At 36.5% G+C, this 17,668-nt stretch overlaps 2 protein-coding genes across 2 annotated transcripts in view; both read left to right on the plus strand.

The window, feature by feature from the left end:
• Nucleotides 1–7,058, plus strand: part of LOC106785721 (transcription factor Ken 2) — a 26,258-nt gene extending 19,200 nt beyond the window's left edge. The window contains exons 2-6 of the mRNA XM_014746406.1: nucleotides 4,186–4,476; nucleotides 4,799–4,971; nucleotides 5,060–5,287; nucleotides 5,381–5,672; nucleotides 5,772–7,058. Of these exons, the coding sequence (XP_014601892.1) occupies nucleotides 4,186–4,476; nucleotides 4,799–4,971; nucleotides 5,060–5,287; nucleotides 5,381–5,672; nucleotides 5,772–6,245 (1,458 nt within the window). The 3' untranslated portion in view covers nucleotides 6,246–7,058. The remainder of the gene's footprint in view (nucleotides 1–4,185; nucleotides 4,477–4,798; nucleotides 4,972–5,059; nucleotides 5,288–5,380; nucleotides 5,673–5,771) is intronic.
• Nucleotides 7,059–11,260: 4,202 nt separating this feature from the next.
• On the plus strand, nucleotides 11,261–17,272 carry LOC106785667. Its single transcript, XM_014746308.1, has 8 exons — nucleotides 11,261–11,500; nucleotides 11,632–11,762; nucleotides 11,828–12,071; nucleotides 12,167–12,590; nucleotides 16,120–16,232; nucleotides 16,420–16,550; nucleotides 16,650–16,829; nucleotides 16,952–17,272. The coding sequence occupies exons 1-8, from the start codon at nucleotides 11,288–11,290 to the stop codon at nucleotides 17,094–17,096; spliced, it is 1,581 nt and encodes a 526-aa protein (XP_014601794.1). The 5' UTR covers nucleotides 11,261–11,287; the 3' UTR covers nucleotides 17,097–17,272.
• Nucleotides 17,273–17,668: the final 396 nt, after the last annotated feature.

Raw genomic sequence — 17,668 nt, forward strand, 5'->3', positions numbered from 1 at the left:
ATATATATATATATAATAAATAAACGTATGTAGATGAAATACTTGGAAGGAATGTCGACTTTGCGTTGAGACGTTTCTCGCACGTAAGTCAAGCAACGTAATATCGATTATAAGTTCGATTACATGAAAGTATAAGCGACACTAGAACGAAGAGAGATAAATCGTGGGCCGATCGTAAATGGATTCCGCTTCCTCTTTGCACAATCGTGAGCGCGCGAGCGCACGAACGGCGGTAACCGTGCATTATTTCTTTCATAACTATACCGATTAGACTCGTTTCGACGGATTCGCTGTTATCCTTCCGTTTCTATAGGATCTTATTTTATTTCTGCGACTACCGAGAGAATTGCAAGAGAAATGAGATTTTGAAACGGAAAAAAGTGTAGGAGGAAGAAGGGGGGGGGAGAGAGAGAGAGAGAGAGAGAGAGCATACGTCACAGTCGACGGAGCGGTCGCGAAAGGGAGAGCGTGAGAGACCAGGTGGAAAATGGTGATTCGAAATCAAGGAAAGGTGTGAGTCACTGATTTCGCTCGGTGTCACAACCCTGTGTGCCCCTTTGGTTAGGCAGCACGCTGCTGCTTTTTCATTTCCGCAAAAGAAACTCGAAAGCGAATAAAATCCTCCTTCGCTTATTATCGCTCGAAATTTACCAAAGATTAATCCCATTGCTAGGAAGGAATAAAAGCTGTGATAAGGGACGCTTTCATCTTACATGAAGCGAACCGATTTTCTTCCTTTTCGCGGTCGAAGGATCCATCTCATTTTTTGCTTCTTATGGCAGAGAAGAAGCCCTTTCTTTTGCTTGCGGTAAAGCACAAATCGAATCACGAAACGCATTCGTACGACGCACTTTTTGTGATGAAGGAGGAGGTGGAGGATGGATTGCGGGGAAAGAGAGGAGAAGGAAGTAGGAGCGATCTCATTCGACGAAGAGAGACCGCGAAACGCGCGCCTATTCGGACTGGCGAAACGTAATTGGGCCCACAAAAAATGGAGCGGAAACGGCCGGGCCCCATTACCAGCCCCGGTAACGAGTTCTCTCTCTCTCTCTCTCTCTAGGTTTTTCTGGGCCTCTCTCTTTCCCTCAGTCTCTCCGTGGTTGCTCAATCCGTGGTGGTTGTGGTGGTGGTTCGCGCTCGTGCGCGCACTCGAACCGCCTCGCCTTAATCAGCACCGTCACGATTTGTGTTCTCTTTCACGACGAACGCGCGCAACCTACTCCAGTCATTCTCCTCGATCGTAAACAAAAATTTGTATCATTGTCGAAACCGAATCTTCCTCGTTCGTTCCAATCGATTCGATCGAGATATAATAATATATCGTTTAAGATCTCTTCTTTCGAAGCTACTTTTTCTCTGTAATAAATATTTCATTATACGATCGTTTATCTCTCTCTCTCTCTCTCTCATCCAATTAGACAAATTTATTTATTATATGTATATTTTTGAAATATCTACTATCCTTTAGCTCTCCATTCGTCAAATATTTGTGCGAACGATTTGAAAAAAAATGTAGCAGGAAGCATATCCGTTATGAATTAAAATCGTATTCTCGATCGAAGAATATTACTTGAAATTTATCGATTTGCGATTAATAATAAAATGCGATTATATAACGTTTTCGATCGAATGAATTTTCCCGTTTGGAAGGAATCGTTGAGAGAAGTGAAAGAGGAAATTGGGGAGAAAATAGGTGGGGATAATTACATTTTCAGCGAGGACACATCGGCACTTGGAAATTTCCTTTTTATATTTTATAACAACTTGTGTTTCATCTCCGGACGCTCTTCCTTCCCTCGACAATCCTTCCGCCCTTGCATGCCTCGCACTTTAATTTTCAGCCTCGACATTTGCGTAACCCAGTTTCGCTATTGTTCGATTCAATGGTAGATCGTAACGTCCGCCATCCGAATAGAAGATTATAATGCTCGCTTATACATGGTACTCATCACATTGCGCACGTAAGTTTGTGCGTGTGCGCGGACGTGTCAATGTATGCACGTATGTACAGTGTACACTCTACTTTTTCTATCTCTCTTTTAACAATCAACATAATGGACTTTGATCAATCATTTGATTAGATTTTGTAATGTTTACATTACATTTTTGGACGATTTAAAAGTTTCTGTTATTTCTTATACGATCAGATTTTTCTGTTTGTTGCTTTATTTTATTGTTGTTAATTCTTTTTAGATTTCTATTATTTCTAAATCTTAAACGTTAATAAAAATAATGCTTAAATTACAAAAAAAAAAAGAAACGTTAATTGTTTTTCCAATATCATTGATGAAATTACCCATTGAGATGCCATTAGAAGAAAAGATAATAAATTCAAACGATTTAATAAGGAAAATGTGATAAGCTCTCAAAATTGTAAATAGGGACAGTGAATTCGAGACGAGGGAATTCACAAATTTACACCGACTACTTTCTCTTCTCTGCTTATCTTCTCTCTTCTGACCTCTCGAATCTCTTCATTGTCATACGTTTTCGCTCTCGTTATTCCTTACAAGGTTCCTATTGCAACGTTAATGTTTGCCAAATTACATAAACTTTTTAAATAATGCGTTCCCAACGTCTAAATTAAAAGAATATAAATGAATTAGATATATGATAATGAGTTAAATATATATGCAAAGTAAGTCTTCGTTCTATTCGAAAAAAATCAACATATGATAATTGTAATTTATACGAGCAACATAAAGAGAGAGAGAGAGAGAGAGAGAGATTACACAAGTATAAAAAAAAAAAAAAAAAATAAGAACTTTTCCTTTCGTATATCTCACAGCAAGAAGAGTATTTGCCATTGATCGTCAAGGTAGAGACTCCGGGACGGTAAAAGGTGTGCTCGATCGATCGTTACCGACGCAGTGTTAGAACATGTGGCACGAAAACGCTTTATAGTTGAAGAGTGGGAGCGAGATAGAAGGAAAGAGTCGTATCGATCGAACGATACCGAACTACCGCTTGGTAGCAGCACCTGCAGGGAAAGAAACACCTTGGGCCGGTAAAAGTGGCGAGCTACCAACCCCACCAAGTAGCGATACGGACACGAGACCCCGCCCGGTGAGTCTTCAAGGCCCAAATGGAAGAAGAGAGAAGAACGCAACGGTCTTGAATGCACGCGCGTGCGCACGCTCGTGCGCACGCTCGTAATCCAGCCGGTCGGGTTGCAATTGACCCTGAACTTCGGGCTGCGCTAGCCTACACCGCTAGCAAACAGGCAACGAGTCAAACAGCAGCGCCGGCCGACCAATCATTTCCTTATTCAGCGATTTTCTTAGTAACCGCTTGTCGAGACATTACGTATGCGAATGGCTATGCAATGTCGCCGTGTCGTATCGTCTCTTTCTTATCTCCGATCCTTTCTTTCCCTTCCTTTCTTTTTTTTTTCCCCCTCTCATGTTAGTCATCTTGAATCATCCTAGACTAGATTGCTGCAACGAATATCCTTGAACAGGAGACATCTACCGTTTTGGATTCGCCAAAAGAAAGGCAACAAGAGAGAGAGAGAAAGAGAGAGAGAGAGAGAGAGAGATTATGGTTTGTGTGTAAATCAACTTTCTTCGTAAGGATAACGCTAGATTCTTTTGAGAATCCAAGAAGAATCCATCGGAATTGCTAATATTTTCTTTGCAAAACATGATACCAATGACGACCAAGATTTTCATCTCTTTTTTTACTTTCCTCGATTGGATTTTTAAATAGGGTATTTATACGTACTTATATTATCTTCGTCGTAGATCAGATCGATTGTCAAACGCGCTCGGAATTGAAAAAGATCGTTAATTAAGTGCAATTAGTATTTATCTTCAATCTATAGAAACCGATTGTAAAAGCGATAACTTTGCGTGCTAGACATTTCGATGCAAGCAGGAAATTTAGAGAGAGAGAAAGAGAGATAGATAGAGAGGGATTTCTAACGATACATGACACGTAATTCATTAATCATTTGGCTCGTTTGTGTCGTGCTAATTGCGCTATCACGAATACCAGACAGATTTTTTTATGAGCATCTATCTATGGGCAAGCGTTCATCTAACAATAATGTTTCTCATAATCTCTAACAAATGTTGAGCCAGGTTATCGTACAGATAATAAAAACCGTCCGATAATTTGCAATCACGGTTAATCGGCGATGACACGATATTACAAGACTTCATTTCTTTTTTTTTTTTTTTCCAGGCGATGAATACGGATGGTCTTCTAACATTGCATTATGGGAAGCATCCAGCAACCTTGGCCGCAGAGGTCGCGGCCTGGTACAGCGGAGACCGTCATGTAGACGTGACACTGGCTTGCGACGATGGTTCCGTTGTCAGGGCACACCGTGTCGTTTTAGCAGCAGCCAGTCCGCTTTTGGCTAGTCTGTTACGTAATCCCGCCCTGGACCACGTGGTCCATCTTGCTGGAGTCAGGAAGACTCAGCTAAACCATCTTGTCGAATTTCTTTATAACGGAGAGGCTCTTATACCCGTAAGGATGATGATAATAATATTTTAATACAATATAGACAATTTACAATTTTATCTATTGCACAAAGCAAGATAATGCAATTAATATTTTATAATCCTTCTGATGTAGTGTACCATAATGTAATCTTTATATATTTTTTGTATGGATCCTAACAATAGACCAAATATCAACATTTATAAATACTAACAATTTTGAAACTCAGCCGTTAACCTAGAATCTCTTAGAATCTTTCAAATTCCGAATTCTCTTAGAATATCTTTAATAAATGTGAATATCTGAAAAAAATGAGCTTTGATTAATCCATTGACGTAATCCATTTCAGTCGACAGAGCTTACGCCATTGAGAGAACTCTTCGAACTACTTCAAATCAAGTCGGAACTCTTCGGGCCCAACCAATCTCAGACCTCTAGTAATTCCGATCCTGAAATGATACCTACTCCTCAACCCTCTGAGGATCAAGAAAGTTCTAGTTACGAATCGAAATACGACAGCAGGTAAGTTAAATTTGTCGATGATGATAGACGTTGATCGTGATAGAACGTCCCTGTTCCGGGACGTTATCAAAACTTTTCTACGTTTCAGACAAACGAGTAATCCTGCTGATTGTTGTTCGGTACTGATTAAAACCGAGGACTACGAAGAGGAGCCTGAAGTAGACGTGGAAGGTGTCGAAGGTGAGGGCTTGCTCATGGAAACAAGAGAAGGTAGCATAGAACCGCCTAGAAGGAGGGATAGTTCGGATCCCGTAAACCTCAGTTTAAATTCCGGAGCGTCAACGATGAGCGAGAGTTCTCATGACATAGTACATAGGTAAATATCTTTCTCCCTTTATAAGAGTTACGCTAACTAAGACACGATCAAATTGTATGGAAGATTAAGGAAACTTTTTGACGACGTGTCTAGACCAGAAAAGCAATTACTCGAACGGCGAGAGTCTTTGGACGAAGCCGAAGAGAGGTCGAGGCAAATGGCGGCCAGATTGGCGTTAGGCTTGGATCCTGGCAAACGAAAACCCGAAGAATTACCGATCACACCGGCTGAGGCGTACGTAGTAACGCCTCATCGAAAACGTAGACCAGGTTTTCACAACGCGCCAGCGCAGAATCCAGCCTTCGTACCTTTTAATCCCAATTTCGAGACACCGAGGAGGTTACAAGCCCCGCATCCTTTGAGTCTATCAGCGCCGCCGTATCTGGTAAGTCTTATTATTCTTTTGTAATGAATAAATTCTTTTCTCTAGAGGAGAGTCATAAGAAACATGGACAAAGTGTTATTTAAAAATGGTGATTTGCAGCAGGACAGATCGATAACGCCACCAGGGGCATCGCAAAGACCACCAAGTGCCGACCCAGCCTCGACAGCTGTACTAGAAGCACCTTGGGCTGCTTGGACTCTACCTCCAGCTCGGGCACCCCCACCACCTGCTACGGAGGATCCACCAAAGTCGACCCCTGTACGAGAATATCGATGTACCTATTGCGGTAAACAGTTCGGCATGTCCTGGAACTTGAAGACTCATCTTCGAGTACACACAGGCGAAAAACCATTTGCCTGTCGACTCTGCGTCGCCATGTTCAAGCAGAAAGCTCATCTGCTTAAACATCTCTGTTCCGTTCACAGAAGTGTAATAGCCGCACCGGATAATACGTTTACGTGTTGCTTCTGTTCGCTCCACTTTGAAAATTTACAAGAACTCATAAGGCATCTGTCAGGGCCGCATAATAATTTATTATTAAGTAAAAATCTACACGATTGCGAACGTTCTTGAATAGATTCATTCATCGGACTAAGACTCTTTCCTTGACCTTTTTTGGTCATTTTTATTTTCTTACAATTAAAATCGAACATATCGTTTTCAATGTCCAGATCAGATATTTTTCAAATACCTCTGAATACATCTTGGATTTATCACCATCGTGGATATCGAAGTTATGCATAATTAGATCTTTTTATTAAACAATTCCATCGTTCTTCTTTGATATCTAAAAAAAGAAATCTCTGTGATCTGGAATCTTGGATTAATGCGTTATTACCAATCTCAATCTCTCAGCATATCTAGCTGTGATCTCTGGTACCAAGCTGCAAGTTTGGTAAACGCGGACAATCGCCTGCAAGTGCCGTCTCTTCGCGAACTAAACGTTCCTTTGCGATAATAAATGAAATATTTTTTCGACACTTTTATAAGCCGATTTTCGCGAAGACGCGGCACGAAGCATTGGAAAAGAGCCTTTCCGATAAAAATAATTAATAGAAAATATTCAGAAAACAGGGTCTTCGTTTTCGTGGATCTTTCTTCGTTTTTAGATTGTTCAAGAACAAAGAAGTGATAATCGTAGAAACTGTGTATTACAAATAAGGAATTGTTGGCAATTTTCTTTCGAGATATATCGGGCTTCGATATAAACTCGAGTTGCCGAATAGAATAATAATATCGAGTGAAAGAAATAGAAAACAATTTGGAAAATCAGAAGAAAGAATCGGAGAAGGCTACGTTTCGATCTTTAATTAGGAAGGAAGGAAAGAAAGAAAGAAAGAAAGAAAGAAAAAAAGGATAAATAATATTAATAATAATAATAATAATAATAATAATAATAATAATAATAATAATGATAATAATAATGATGAGAATAATGATAATAATGTATAAATAAATCGTTTAAGTGTGCGACAGTCAACGCGAGAGACGGGGAGACGTCTCTCGTCTACCTTAGCGCTCGAAACGATCGCAAAAATATCTCCTCTCATGTGTTTTTTTTTTTTCTTTTTTTGTACATAATGTTAAATAGGAAAAGAAAAAGGGCCGTAAGTTAACGCGGACTATCATTATTATTTATTTTACATTTTGTAAAGGGACCAACCGATTTTCCACCGATTTCTGTCTTAGGTAGATATTAGGTATATCCTGCCCGGCAATCGTCTCAGAACAAACTAGCTCGTAAAAAAACCGAACCGAAATACGTTCGAGTGTCGCATATTGAGATTTTCGACGATCGTTTAATGAGGATGCGTAACATAAATATAGATACGGAGGGGCAGATGGGTACAAAAAAAGCTACCAGTCAGAATAATATGCTCTAGTTATCTCTTCCACTATCCCAATTTCCATTCCCTTCTTTCTTTCTTTATTGCTTTCTTCTATAATATATTTCTCAACAACCCTTCTCTTGCTCCTCCTCCTCCTACTCATAAATACCAATCCCTTTCCCTCTGTCATCTCTAGTAACGATCGTCGTAATATCTCAGCGACCTGGAGTGCCTTGCGTCAGATGGGTCCAAATCGGTCGATCGGGCAGTGATTTCATGTGTTCATAGGCTTAAGACAAGTTACGCGTTTAAAAAAATTCAATCAAGACGATTACACGAGAGCTCGCTTATAAAATAATGAAATATCACAAAGAAAATGATTTTAAATAGCGATGAATGATAATATTGATGATGGTGATTCTTAATTAACCGTAGAGAAGATTTTAATCATCACTCGGATTAATTTAATAATTTTTTCGTTATTATGTCTAGTTCTTGTCGTTGTAAATAATAGCTTATTTTTTTTTCTTTTTTTTTTTCCTTTTTTCTTTATTAGATTTCTTTCACCTTCTTCTTTAATTTTTGTCTTCTTCTTCTTCTTTTTCTTTGTCTTCTTCTTCTTTGTTTTTATTCTTTATTGGCGCAGGACGTCATAAAATGTTCTTTCTTTTTCCTCTGAGTAGATCTATTTCTCTGACCTAAGATGCCTTAAAGAAAAGGCCTCCGACCTCTCTTTGGCTCTTCGGACTTTCCCCGACAAGCACCTCGGTGATCATCGGTAATTGTGCAAGGAATTATGTACCTATTTGCTCTTTCTCTCCCACTTTCTCGTCTGACGAAGAATTAACAAAGGATTTTCATTAAAAGAGATTCTGTGAATTTCTTTTTTTCAATAAATGACAAAGATAGCATCAATTTTTCTGCGTAAAAACAAACTCCTCGATCGTCTTTGTCGCCAAAAAGACAAAATTTTAATGATCTTATATACATATCAACGCCAAAGATAGGATTGTAAACCATATAAGAAATGATTTCTATATCAATGACCAAAACGACGACAAGGAACAACTTTAAAATTGATAAATTTCTAATAAATGAAAAAAAGAAAATAATGATATACGCGCAATTAATAATAATAATAAAATAATAATCAATAAAATGATCTCCCCAGAAACGAATTGAATTGAAATAAAATGTAGATTACTGCATGAAAACCTTTATAACAAAATATTCGCGGTTAATGTTGAATAGAGTAGAATGAACGAAGACACAGCAGACACATGGGCAGACATACGCGAAAGAAAAGGAAGGAGATGTTTGGGAACACACTAGTCCGTAATCCTAGTTTCTCTTTGTTCTGTTAACCGAGATCACTCGAGGTGAAATAGAAAGAAAATAAAAGAAAATGAAGGCTGTTTCCTTTTCTTTTCACCATTTTCTCGTTATTCGTATTGATATGTTTGTAGACTCTTGGAAGCAACGAGGAGTAGAATGGGACGAGAGAGGAACGAAATATTGGAGGGAGGTTAGAAGGGTGGTGCATGAGCTCTCATTGAATCATCAAGCGTACGCGAATGGCCAGCACAAAACGCGAATTAACGCAATGTGATACTAAATGATAATAAGAATAAAGATATAATTATTCTGTAGCGTGCGACTGCTCGGGACACGTCTGTTTCAGATGAACAAAATGTATAATAGGGAAAGAGAGAGAAAAAGAGTCGCCTCGAATAAAATAAGCAGCTAATTTTTCTCACCCTCATCCTCATCCCTCACTTTCTGATCCACGAACCTACCCTGCCTGATCATCCTTCAATTTTTCCATCATTTTCGAGTAGTAGACGGACTAGGGTTACGCAATCAACATTATTTTAACGTTTAATTAATTATGCTTATTTTATATGTGTGTATATTATACACGCATATTCACGAAGCTGGGTGCTCAGATATTCCCTAAGAGCCAACGAATGTATTGTCGTTTTATATGCGTAGAAATATTTACTTTCAAAGCGTCTTTCCTTCGTTAATTTTACTTTTTTTTTTTCTTTTTGTTCAACATAAAACGTTCGAAGTCAATATTTTAGAGATTTTTTGCTGCGAATTCCAAGAAGAAACGTGTAATCGTTCTAAACGATCGTGATTTTATTATCGTTGTTATGTAGTATCGAATCCGTCCTGAAAACAAAACAACAAAGAAGAGAAGATCAGTACTTTTAACGTCATTCACGGGTAATCTGAGCAAAGTTTCATAGTTGTTAAGTATTTTCCGAGCGGTGAGCGTCCTCTGCGTGCTTTTTTAGTGTTCATAGTCTTTACGATGAAATAAATTAATTTCGAAAAAGGGAAAAGTATGTAAAAATGAACAGATAAAACAGAAGCGAGCAAAAGAATTCGTTATTTCTTTTTCTTTATGCGTTTTTACTTTCTTGACAATCCTTTTACTTGATATTCCTGATATTATAATCATTTTTATTTCCAAAAACACAAAATACATTGGTTGCCGAATAAAAATTCTAAACGGAGTGAAAGATAAGTAAAGTAAAGTAAAGGAAAGGGAAGAAGCCAACGATGTTAAACTAACGGTTCAAAGAGTCTTGGACTTTCGAAAAAAAAGAAAAGAGAAAAACGAAACCCGTTATCGATTGGGCTACGTTCCAGTCGTCCAACCTACGTAAAGGCGTTTGAAAGTATTTCGTTGGTGGCTGCGTCGATTGCATAATTATGGGATGATAAATAAGATGCAGGTTTTCTCGTTTTGTAGGCTCCCCGGAGATCGGTTAGACTCCTGCCACCTACCAGTTTTCTTCGTGAACGTAAATATCCATGGAGCATGTAAGGTCGAGGTTATTGAAACCGGCTTCGTGAATAGTTGCAGGAAGAATAAGGCCTTATTGAACGCACGCTTCGCGCTATAATTCTGCATTCTGTATCGCGTGTCGAGTCATACCTTCGGGCTTATGCGTTAAACGACATCCGATTCGATAGGCACGCTTTCTCTTTTCGATGATCCTTTAAATGACCCTTGGCAACGTCAACGCAAACCTGTTATTGCTGTCAATCGTCGAGCAAAACGTCTTCATATCTTTTTTTTTATCATTGAAGAAAATTAATCAAATTAATTATTAAATATAATCGATCATTTCTTTGACAATGAACTTCAATAAAATAAAGATCTATTGATTTCGTCAGTGACATCGGTTTTTGTTTAACAATCAACTCGTATTTTTGTTATAGTTAACTCCTTCCTTTTACTACCGTGACGGTAATAAGGAATTAATGGATCAATTTAATCTGAATGGAATTAGAATAAAATCACTTTCCTTAATCAGTAGATTGGAACGGGTAAAGCAACTTACTTTTGAAACATGTCAGACGCGTCTTTGGCAATTGGCAGTCTTGTTGTTGGTCGATAACTCCGGCCAATGGCCTGGACAGTCTACTTATGGAACACCTTGGAGATTCTACTCTCGATCGAACGGATATTGGCTCGGAACCGTTGGAAAATAGAAATTCATGAAATCGAGTCGAGGKGATGAGAAGCGTGATTCTGAAAAGTACCGTTGCCGGAGAAATTGCATAATGGAGCTTGTTGTTTTTCGCCGGGAGTGTGTAGGCATCGTGGTACCTAGCTAATATTTATTGGCAAGAGGTCCGCATCGACGTCATTGACCAACCTTCGTCTCTTCGATTCTCTCCTATCGTTGACTGGTCAGAGTTTCTCGTGAAGAGTACCGTAAGAACTAACGTCAATACGTTGGTAAGCGTAAAGAAGAGGGGGGCCTATTGATGCCCGGTCAACGCACTTGCATTCTACCTTCTACCTCCTTAATGTATATAAAGAAGAAGCATCGTACGGATTTCAAGGCAGATACCGAGAACAACATGTACGGTAAGGTGCTTTTGATTCTTACAACGACTCTGGCTATGACCAGTGCCCAGATACCTACTCTGGGTTGGTGTCCAGAGTACGTCCCAATGGCGAACTTTGACATGAACAGGGTAAGTTGAACAATATTTATTTTGCATTCTAATTCGAAGTTGCATTTGTTCACATATATCCTTGTTGTGTTACCTTACAAAAAATAATCGAATATTAAACAGATTTTAACGATTATATCGTATTGTTATAGTTTTTGGGCACTTGGTACGAAGCGGAAAGGTACTTCCAACTCGCCGAAGTGGTTTCACGTTGCGTCATGTCGAATTACACAAAAGGTCCTGATGGCAAGCTTCGCGTGAGCAACGAAGTTACGAGCAGAATGTAAGAGTAATTTGTTTAAAGAGTTTCGGAGATTGGATAAATATCATCATTATTTACTTATATAGTACCGGAATCAAGAGAATATTGGAAGGTGAAATCAAACAGGCAGCATCAAAGGCAGAGGAAGGGAAATTGCACGTGAAATATACGGCTTTACCTCTAACTCCAGAGACGCATTATTCAGTGTTAGAAACTGATTATGATAACTATGCAGTGTTGTGGAGCTGTTCCGGTATTGGTCCGATCAATGCCCAAAATGCTTGGGTAATGACCAGAGACAGAATCGCACCTGGATCGATACTTCAAAAGGTACTCCTCCCTTTCTAAAAACTAATAAAAATTGTTCTACGATACGCATTAGGTGTTCGATCAGAGTAAATACAAAGGATATATACTTGTTTTAGGCTTATGGCGTTTTGGACAAATACAAAATTTCCAAAGCATTTTTCGTGAAGACGAATCAAGATGATTGCGTTTATCAAGCAGCGAGTACGGTTACCATTCAGGATAGCACTGCAGTCAATGCGGAAAAGGAAGAATCCGAGACAACTGATGAGCACGCGCGAAACGTATCGCTTTTGTCCGAGGACTCGGCTACCAAACCAGTCCGACACGTAGAAGAATCGATCGTCGAGGAGAAAATACCGCAAAGGGTAGAAACCGTGCCGCAAAGAATTCTCAAAGTCGCGGAGTTTGCAAAAAAGGATGATAAGTTAGTCGAAAAGCCGACAAAGGGCTTGGAGGATTTGGAAAAGAAATCGAATTTGAAAAAATTCGATGACAAATTAAAAAAGAAAGAAGAAATTCTGGAAATACCGAAGGAATCATAAAAGACGAGCTCGTAAATAGTCCCATCGATTTTGTTAATCTTCTTTACGGGAAGAGTAGAAATGATAAAATTACGAATTATTTTTTACGATACGGCATCGATTTTTGATCTTTTGATCTGGCACGATATAATTTTTCTCTCGAAGAAAATATAGGAACAAAAGGGCGTCGGTCTCGTCTCGTTAATCAACATCGTTATTTATTATATAGGTAATCGATCGATTAAGCGTCGAAAAGTTAGGTAAGTTAAACTCAAGGAACGTTTATAAATGTAAGAAAAACAAAAAAAAGATAAAAATCAAGTCGAATAAATTGTTATATAAAAATGTTTTCTCAAAAATACACCGTAGAGATGTTTTATATTTCTTTTCTCTAATCCTCCATAGAAATAAGAGATCTTTCAAATGATTAGAAATATCTGGAATGTTCGAAAACAGGTTTTACGTACGAAAATTCTTATTGAAATATTTTATTTTTTTTTTCAATCCGATAAGACTTGACACTTATACAAGGTTACTCAAATAGAATATCAAATGCTTATAGATTTTTATTATTAAGTAAATTGATTTCGTATAAGAACACGCACGCGTCATAATATCAATACGATTTAATATAAGAACTGAATCTAAAGATATTCTATATATATAAGAGGTATTCTATATATAAAAAACGTGAAACACTTTTTGAATCACTTTATACATAGAACGTGATGCATTAGATCGCTTCATAACTCTTATTATTTATCGTTAAAGAATGAAAAAAAAAAAACAAGAAAGCCTTGATTATAAACTTCTTTTATGTTAGTTAAGTAAATACTAAAGACAATTACAAAGCAAATACTTTTTACATTATCTACCGATGAAACATTTTTTTCAAGATTATAAAATACATTGAAGTGAGTATATTCTAAAATAAGATTAAAAAGATTAACTTATATAATGAGACAGAGTGCGTAAGCAGAGAAGATTATTTACTCGGTCAACGATCCAACAAAAAGTTACCGATCTCTATGCCTATTACTCTCTTTCTTTCACCTATTTCATTTTATGAATTAATTGAAAATAATCGGAGATATTTGTTCGGAGACTGGAACTCTTGAAACTTGGAATGACGTACATATATGTATACCGTTATTGACCCACTAACTGATAGAACTCTTTTGGACGCATCCACTGCGTCTTGCGACGAGGAAGAGTAGAAAGACCAGTCATTGTGAAACTCTTCGTTGCATCGGAAGTATCATATTCTTGTGTCCTACGACGAATAATTCTCTTGCCTGGGTCAACGACGCTCCTTATCTTATTGTCATTCGATCGGTGTCTTTTATCTCCTTCTTTTTCTCTCTCTCTCTCTCTTTCTTTCTCTTTCTCTATCTTTCTTTTTCTATTTGAATACCTCTTAAGGTCAAGGTTACTAGGTGAGTTCGTTCGTCTTACTCTGGCACACGTGTTATTCTTACGAAACACTTTTCACTAATTAGTATACCAAATATAATTTTTCTACATCTGTTTCCGTAGTAAAAAAAATAATCAATTTTCGTTCATTTTACACTTTTCATAGCCTGACATTTTCGTTTTAGGTATAACGTAATTATGTAAATAACGTTTTAATTATGAGCAATGTGTTTTTTTTTACATTGTGTACACGTGCGTCTATTTGTTTCTCTTTCAATCTTCGAACAATTATTGCACCTACGTAAATAACTGGTCGAACGGAATAGTATAGCGCGGTCATTAAAAGATTACATATGTGTATATTATTGAAAAATTAGCATAGATATTTGTTCTAGTAAAAGTCAACATTGTTATAATATTTGCTTAACACGATGTTCGAGTTTTAGTACAAGTGTGCTGTTTAAAAGTCTAATAAATATTTATATATAATATGTATTTATTATTTGTTACTACAAAACTGATGGAATTTTTTTTGTATTTGGTCTTCTAGTAAGATTTTTTGTTATAATCTCGACTATATTTATCAATGTTGTTACATGATCACAGATAATTATTATCTTATAATGAAATTAATTGCATTGAGTATTGTTTGCTTGTTCATTGTTAACGTTTTGTGCAGTACTTGATGAATCATATGATTTTTTGTGACAGAGAAATTTAATTAAAACCAATCTGATGGAACAAGATAAGAAATGATAAAGAAATTGTCCTTCCATGAAAAATTATGCGACGATTTTAACGTGCTCTCAGTAATTTATCGAATGTCACTTATTTATTTTCTTTCATTGAGTCTAGACACAAATTCATTTTAACGACCATTCACTTTCAAAAGGAAATATCATTTTTTCCATCATTTTCATAAAACTTCATCAATACCTTAGCCTTAACAATTTATTTTATATTTTTTTAACTATGTTTTAACATCACTCAAATGAAGCTACTATGATATGACAAACGATATACAATTTATCACTCCTTAAGTAACATAAAGTTACTACTTTTTTTATAATTCCCAACAGGAAAAAATAGTTACGTACTTTACTTACATAACACCGTTTTTATTCTCAGCGTATTATGTTTTAATCAATAACATTTCTTAACATTGTATTAATTTGTATTACAATAACGATTAATATTCGTAAAAGTACACATTTGTAAATTCACCTATATCGGTTTAATATAATTACTTCTAATTATTACAGATATGTATATGTCGGATGAAAACTTTTATTTAAAAAGAATTAGGTTTCCATCGAACAAACGTTTATTCTAGCAATATTTACAGTAACACTTATCATAAAGTATTATTTAAATTGATCGTTAATTCGTGTATACATCATTGTCAACTCGATTTGAAATTAATTATCTAAAGTTATTTTGTACGAGTAAATAAATATAGAATATAATTGTCCATATTGATTCGATTAAATTCGAATATTGCAACTGATTGTGACTGTAGTCATACACCTATCTATCTTGTTGTTTTGACGACAAAACGTATAAATTATTAATGTGTTGACATTCGCGATCAATCGATTTTAGTCATTTTTGTCGTTGTAGCTCGCAGATAACGTGTTAAGAAGTATAGCCTAGTTCTCATACGTGGGGTTCTCTATCAGAGATATTTATTATAACAACGTGTCGGTAATCCAAATAAAAAAATTTGACATCACTTATCATTACACGGTCGTGCGTACTTATTCCCGCTAATGATATTGACGTATAAATAAGCGAGTTACTATCATACATATGGTTAGTTTCAGTTCAGATTAGTTCGCGAACAGACCTAAGGCTCTACAATCGTTACAACTGTTGCAAAGCTACAATCTAGTCGGTAAGAAAATGTTGACTTTTTATGATATTAAATCATAGTAATTTATTTTTTTTTTACAATCGCGTACAACGTAAAGAATTAGGATTTTTTAAATGTTAAAACTAAATTTAGATTCAAAGGAAAAAGGAAACTTGGAAAGAAATTCTAAGCTTTTAAAGAATTTGTGTATTTTAGCTTACTCAATCATCGTCCTAATAATTTCATTTAATTTTGAAATTCTTTCTCCCTTTTCCCGTTACAGCTATGTTATCGTTATCAATAATTCTTGTTTTGGTGGGTATGGCATCGGCCCAAATTCCAGCTTTGGGCAGTTGTCCAGATGTCCAAATTCTTACCGACTTTGATTTAGGAAAGGTGAGTTTGCGTTGGACGATAATTCCAATCATAAATATTTTTCCTAACTTCATTATTTCTTATCAAAGTTAATATTTTTTTCTTCATTTCTTATTACTCATAAGGACGATTTAAAAAAAGTCGTTAACCGTGATAATTGTACTTTGTTCTTATCGTATAAAAATACTTATAAGAAATGATTTAACAGTATCTGGGAGTGTGGTACGAGATAGAAAAATATTTTTCGGTGTTCGAGCTTGGTGGAAAATGCGTAGAAGCTAATTATACGCTCAGAGATAACACAACGGTGAATGTAATAAATCGACAAATTTCTTCTATGTGAGTAAGCCGCTGTCCTCAATTCTTAGAACGTAACATTATTCAAGTAATTTACGTATGTACATAAAACCCGTTCCAATTTTTTTAATTTTCTTATAGAACTGGCGTCGCTATGTCGATCGAAGGATATGCAAGATTTGAGGGACCACCGAACGAATCGAAATTGCTCGTAACATTCCCATCTGTACCGTTTGCGGGGGATGCTCCTTATTGGGTCCTAGGAACCGATTATAAAAACTATGCTGTCGTTTGGAGTTGTAGAAATTACGGAATATTCAAGTAAGTTTCATTACTTCTTTGCACCCTTTTAACAAGGAAACAACATTGCGGCTAACGATCCCTCCTCTTTTATAAATCGATTTTTGTTAAATTGGTCAAAAATTTCATTTTTTCGTTTGCAGCGCTAAGATTGTTTGGATCTTGGCACGAGAACGTTCACCATCTGTCGTTGTTATGCAGGACGCTTACCAAGTTCTCGACAGAAACAGAATAAGTAGAGCTTATTTCATACGCACGGATCAAAGGAATTGTACAGTGACATATTAAAAAATAAGTTATTGCTTCTTCTGCAAATTTAATTTAAGGATTACGTGATTGTTATGTATTTGATAGAAATTGTTAAAGAAATTTTACCAAATTATTGTGATCATGCAGCCCTTTAGTTTTAAATATATGTATTATTGTTATTAATATATAACACGATCGGTAAGCCAGGAATTGCATTTACCGTCCAATTTCTACCTGATCAACTAATCGTAAACAGATATCTACTATTGTTTTCGTATAAAAATACAATCCCGTGGTGGTTTTCAATTTTGAGGAAAATCAGATGGAAAAAGTAGAAATTTACAATCATTGATTGATTTTTGTATCTGTAAAAAGAATTGCTTGATTATTTTTACTCTCGTAGATAAGGCAGATTACTACACGTTTTATCGCTTTGGTTGGCGTAGATGGTAAGATCAATGATCTCAAAAAAACGTTGGGAGTGCAGTCCTTTGCAAGAGTCGACGAGTTAGAGTTGCATAGTTACCTATGGGGCTGAAAGTATATTCTTATGTAATTTTGCTTGTTTTCCGATTATTCAGATCTATTGATCAGGATGTACTATTTATTTA

The sequence above is a fragment of the Polistes canadensis genome, unplaced genomic scaffold (assembly GCF_001313835.1).
Source record: "Polistes canadensis isolate GaletaPanama2010 unplaced genomic scaffold, ASM131383v1 scaffold_55, whole genome shotgun sequence".
Classification (NCBI taxonomy): Eukaryota; Metazoa; Arthropoda; class Insecta; order Hymenoptera; family Vespidae; genus Polistes; species Polistes canadensis.

Excerpts from the sequence above, each read along its gene's own strand:
- LOC106785667 (XM_014746308.1), top strand. The coding sequence starts at position 11,288 with ATGCCCGGTCAACGCACTTGCATTCTACCTTCTACCTCCTTAATGTAT. Across the intron at positions 11,763-11,827 it reads AACGAAGTTACGAGCAGAAT|TACCGGAATCAAGAGAATAT; the intron begins GTAAGAGTAATT and ends TTACTTATATAG. Across the intron at positions 12,072-12,166 it reads CTGGATCGATACTTCAAAAG|GCTTATGGCGTTTTGGACAA; the intron begins GTACTCCTCCCT and ends TACTTGTTTTAG.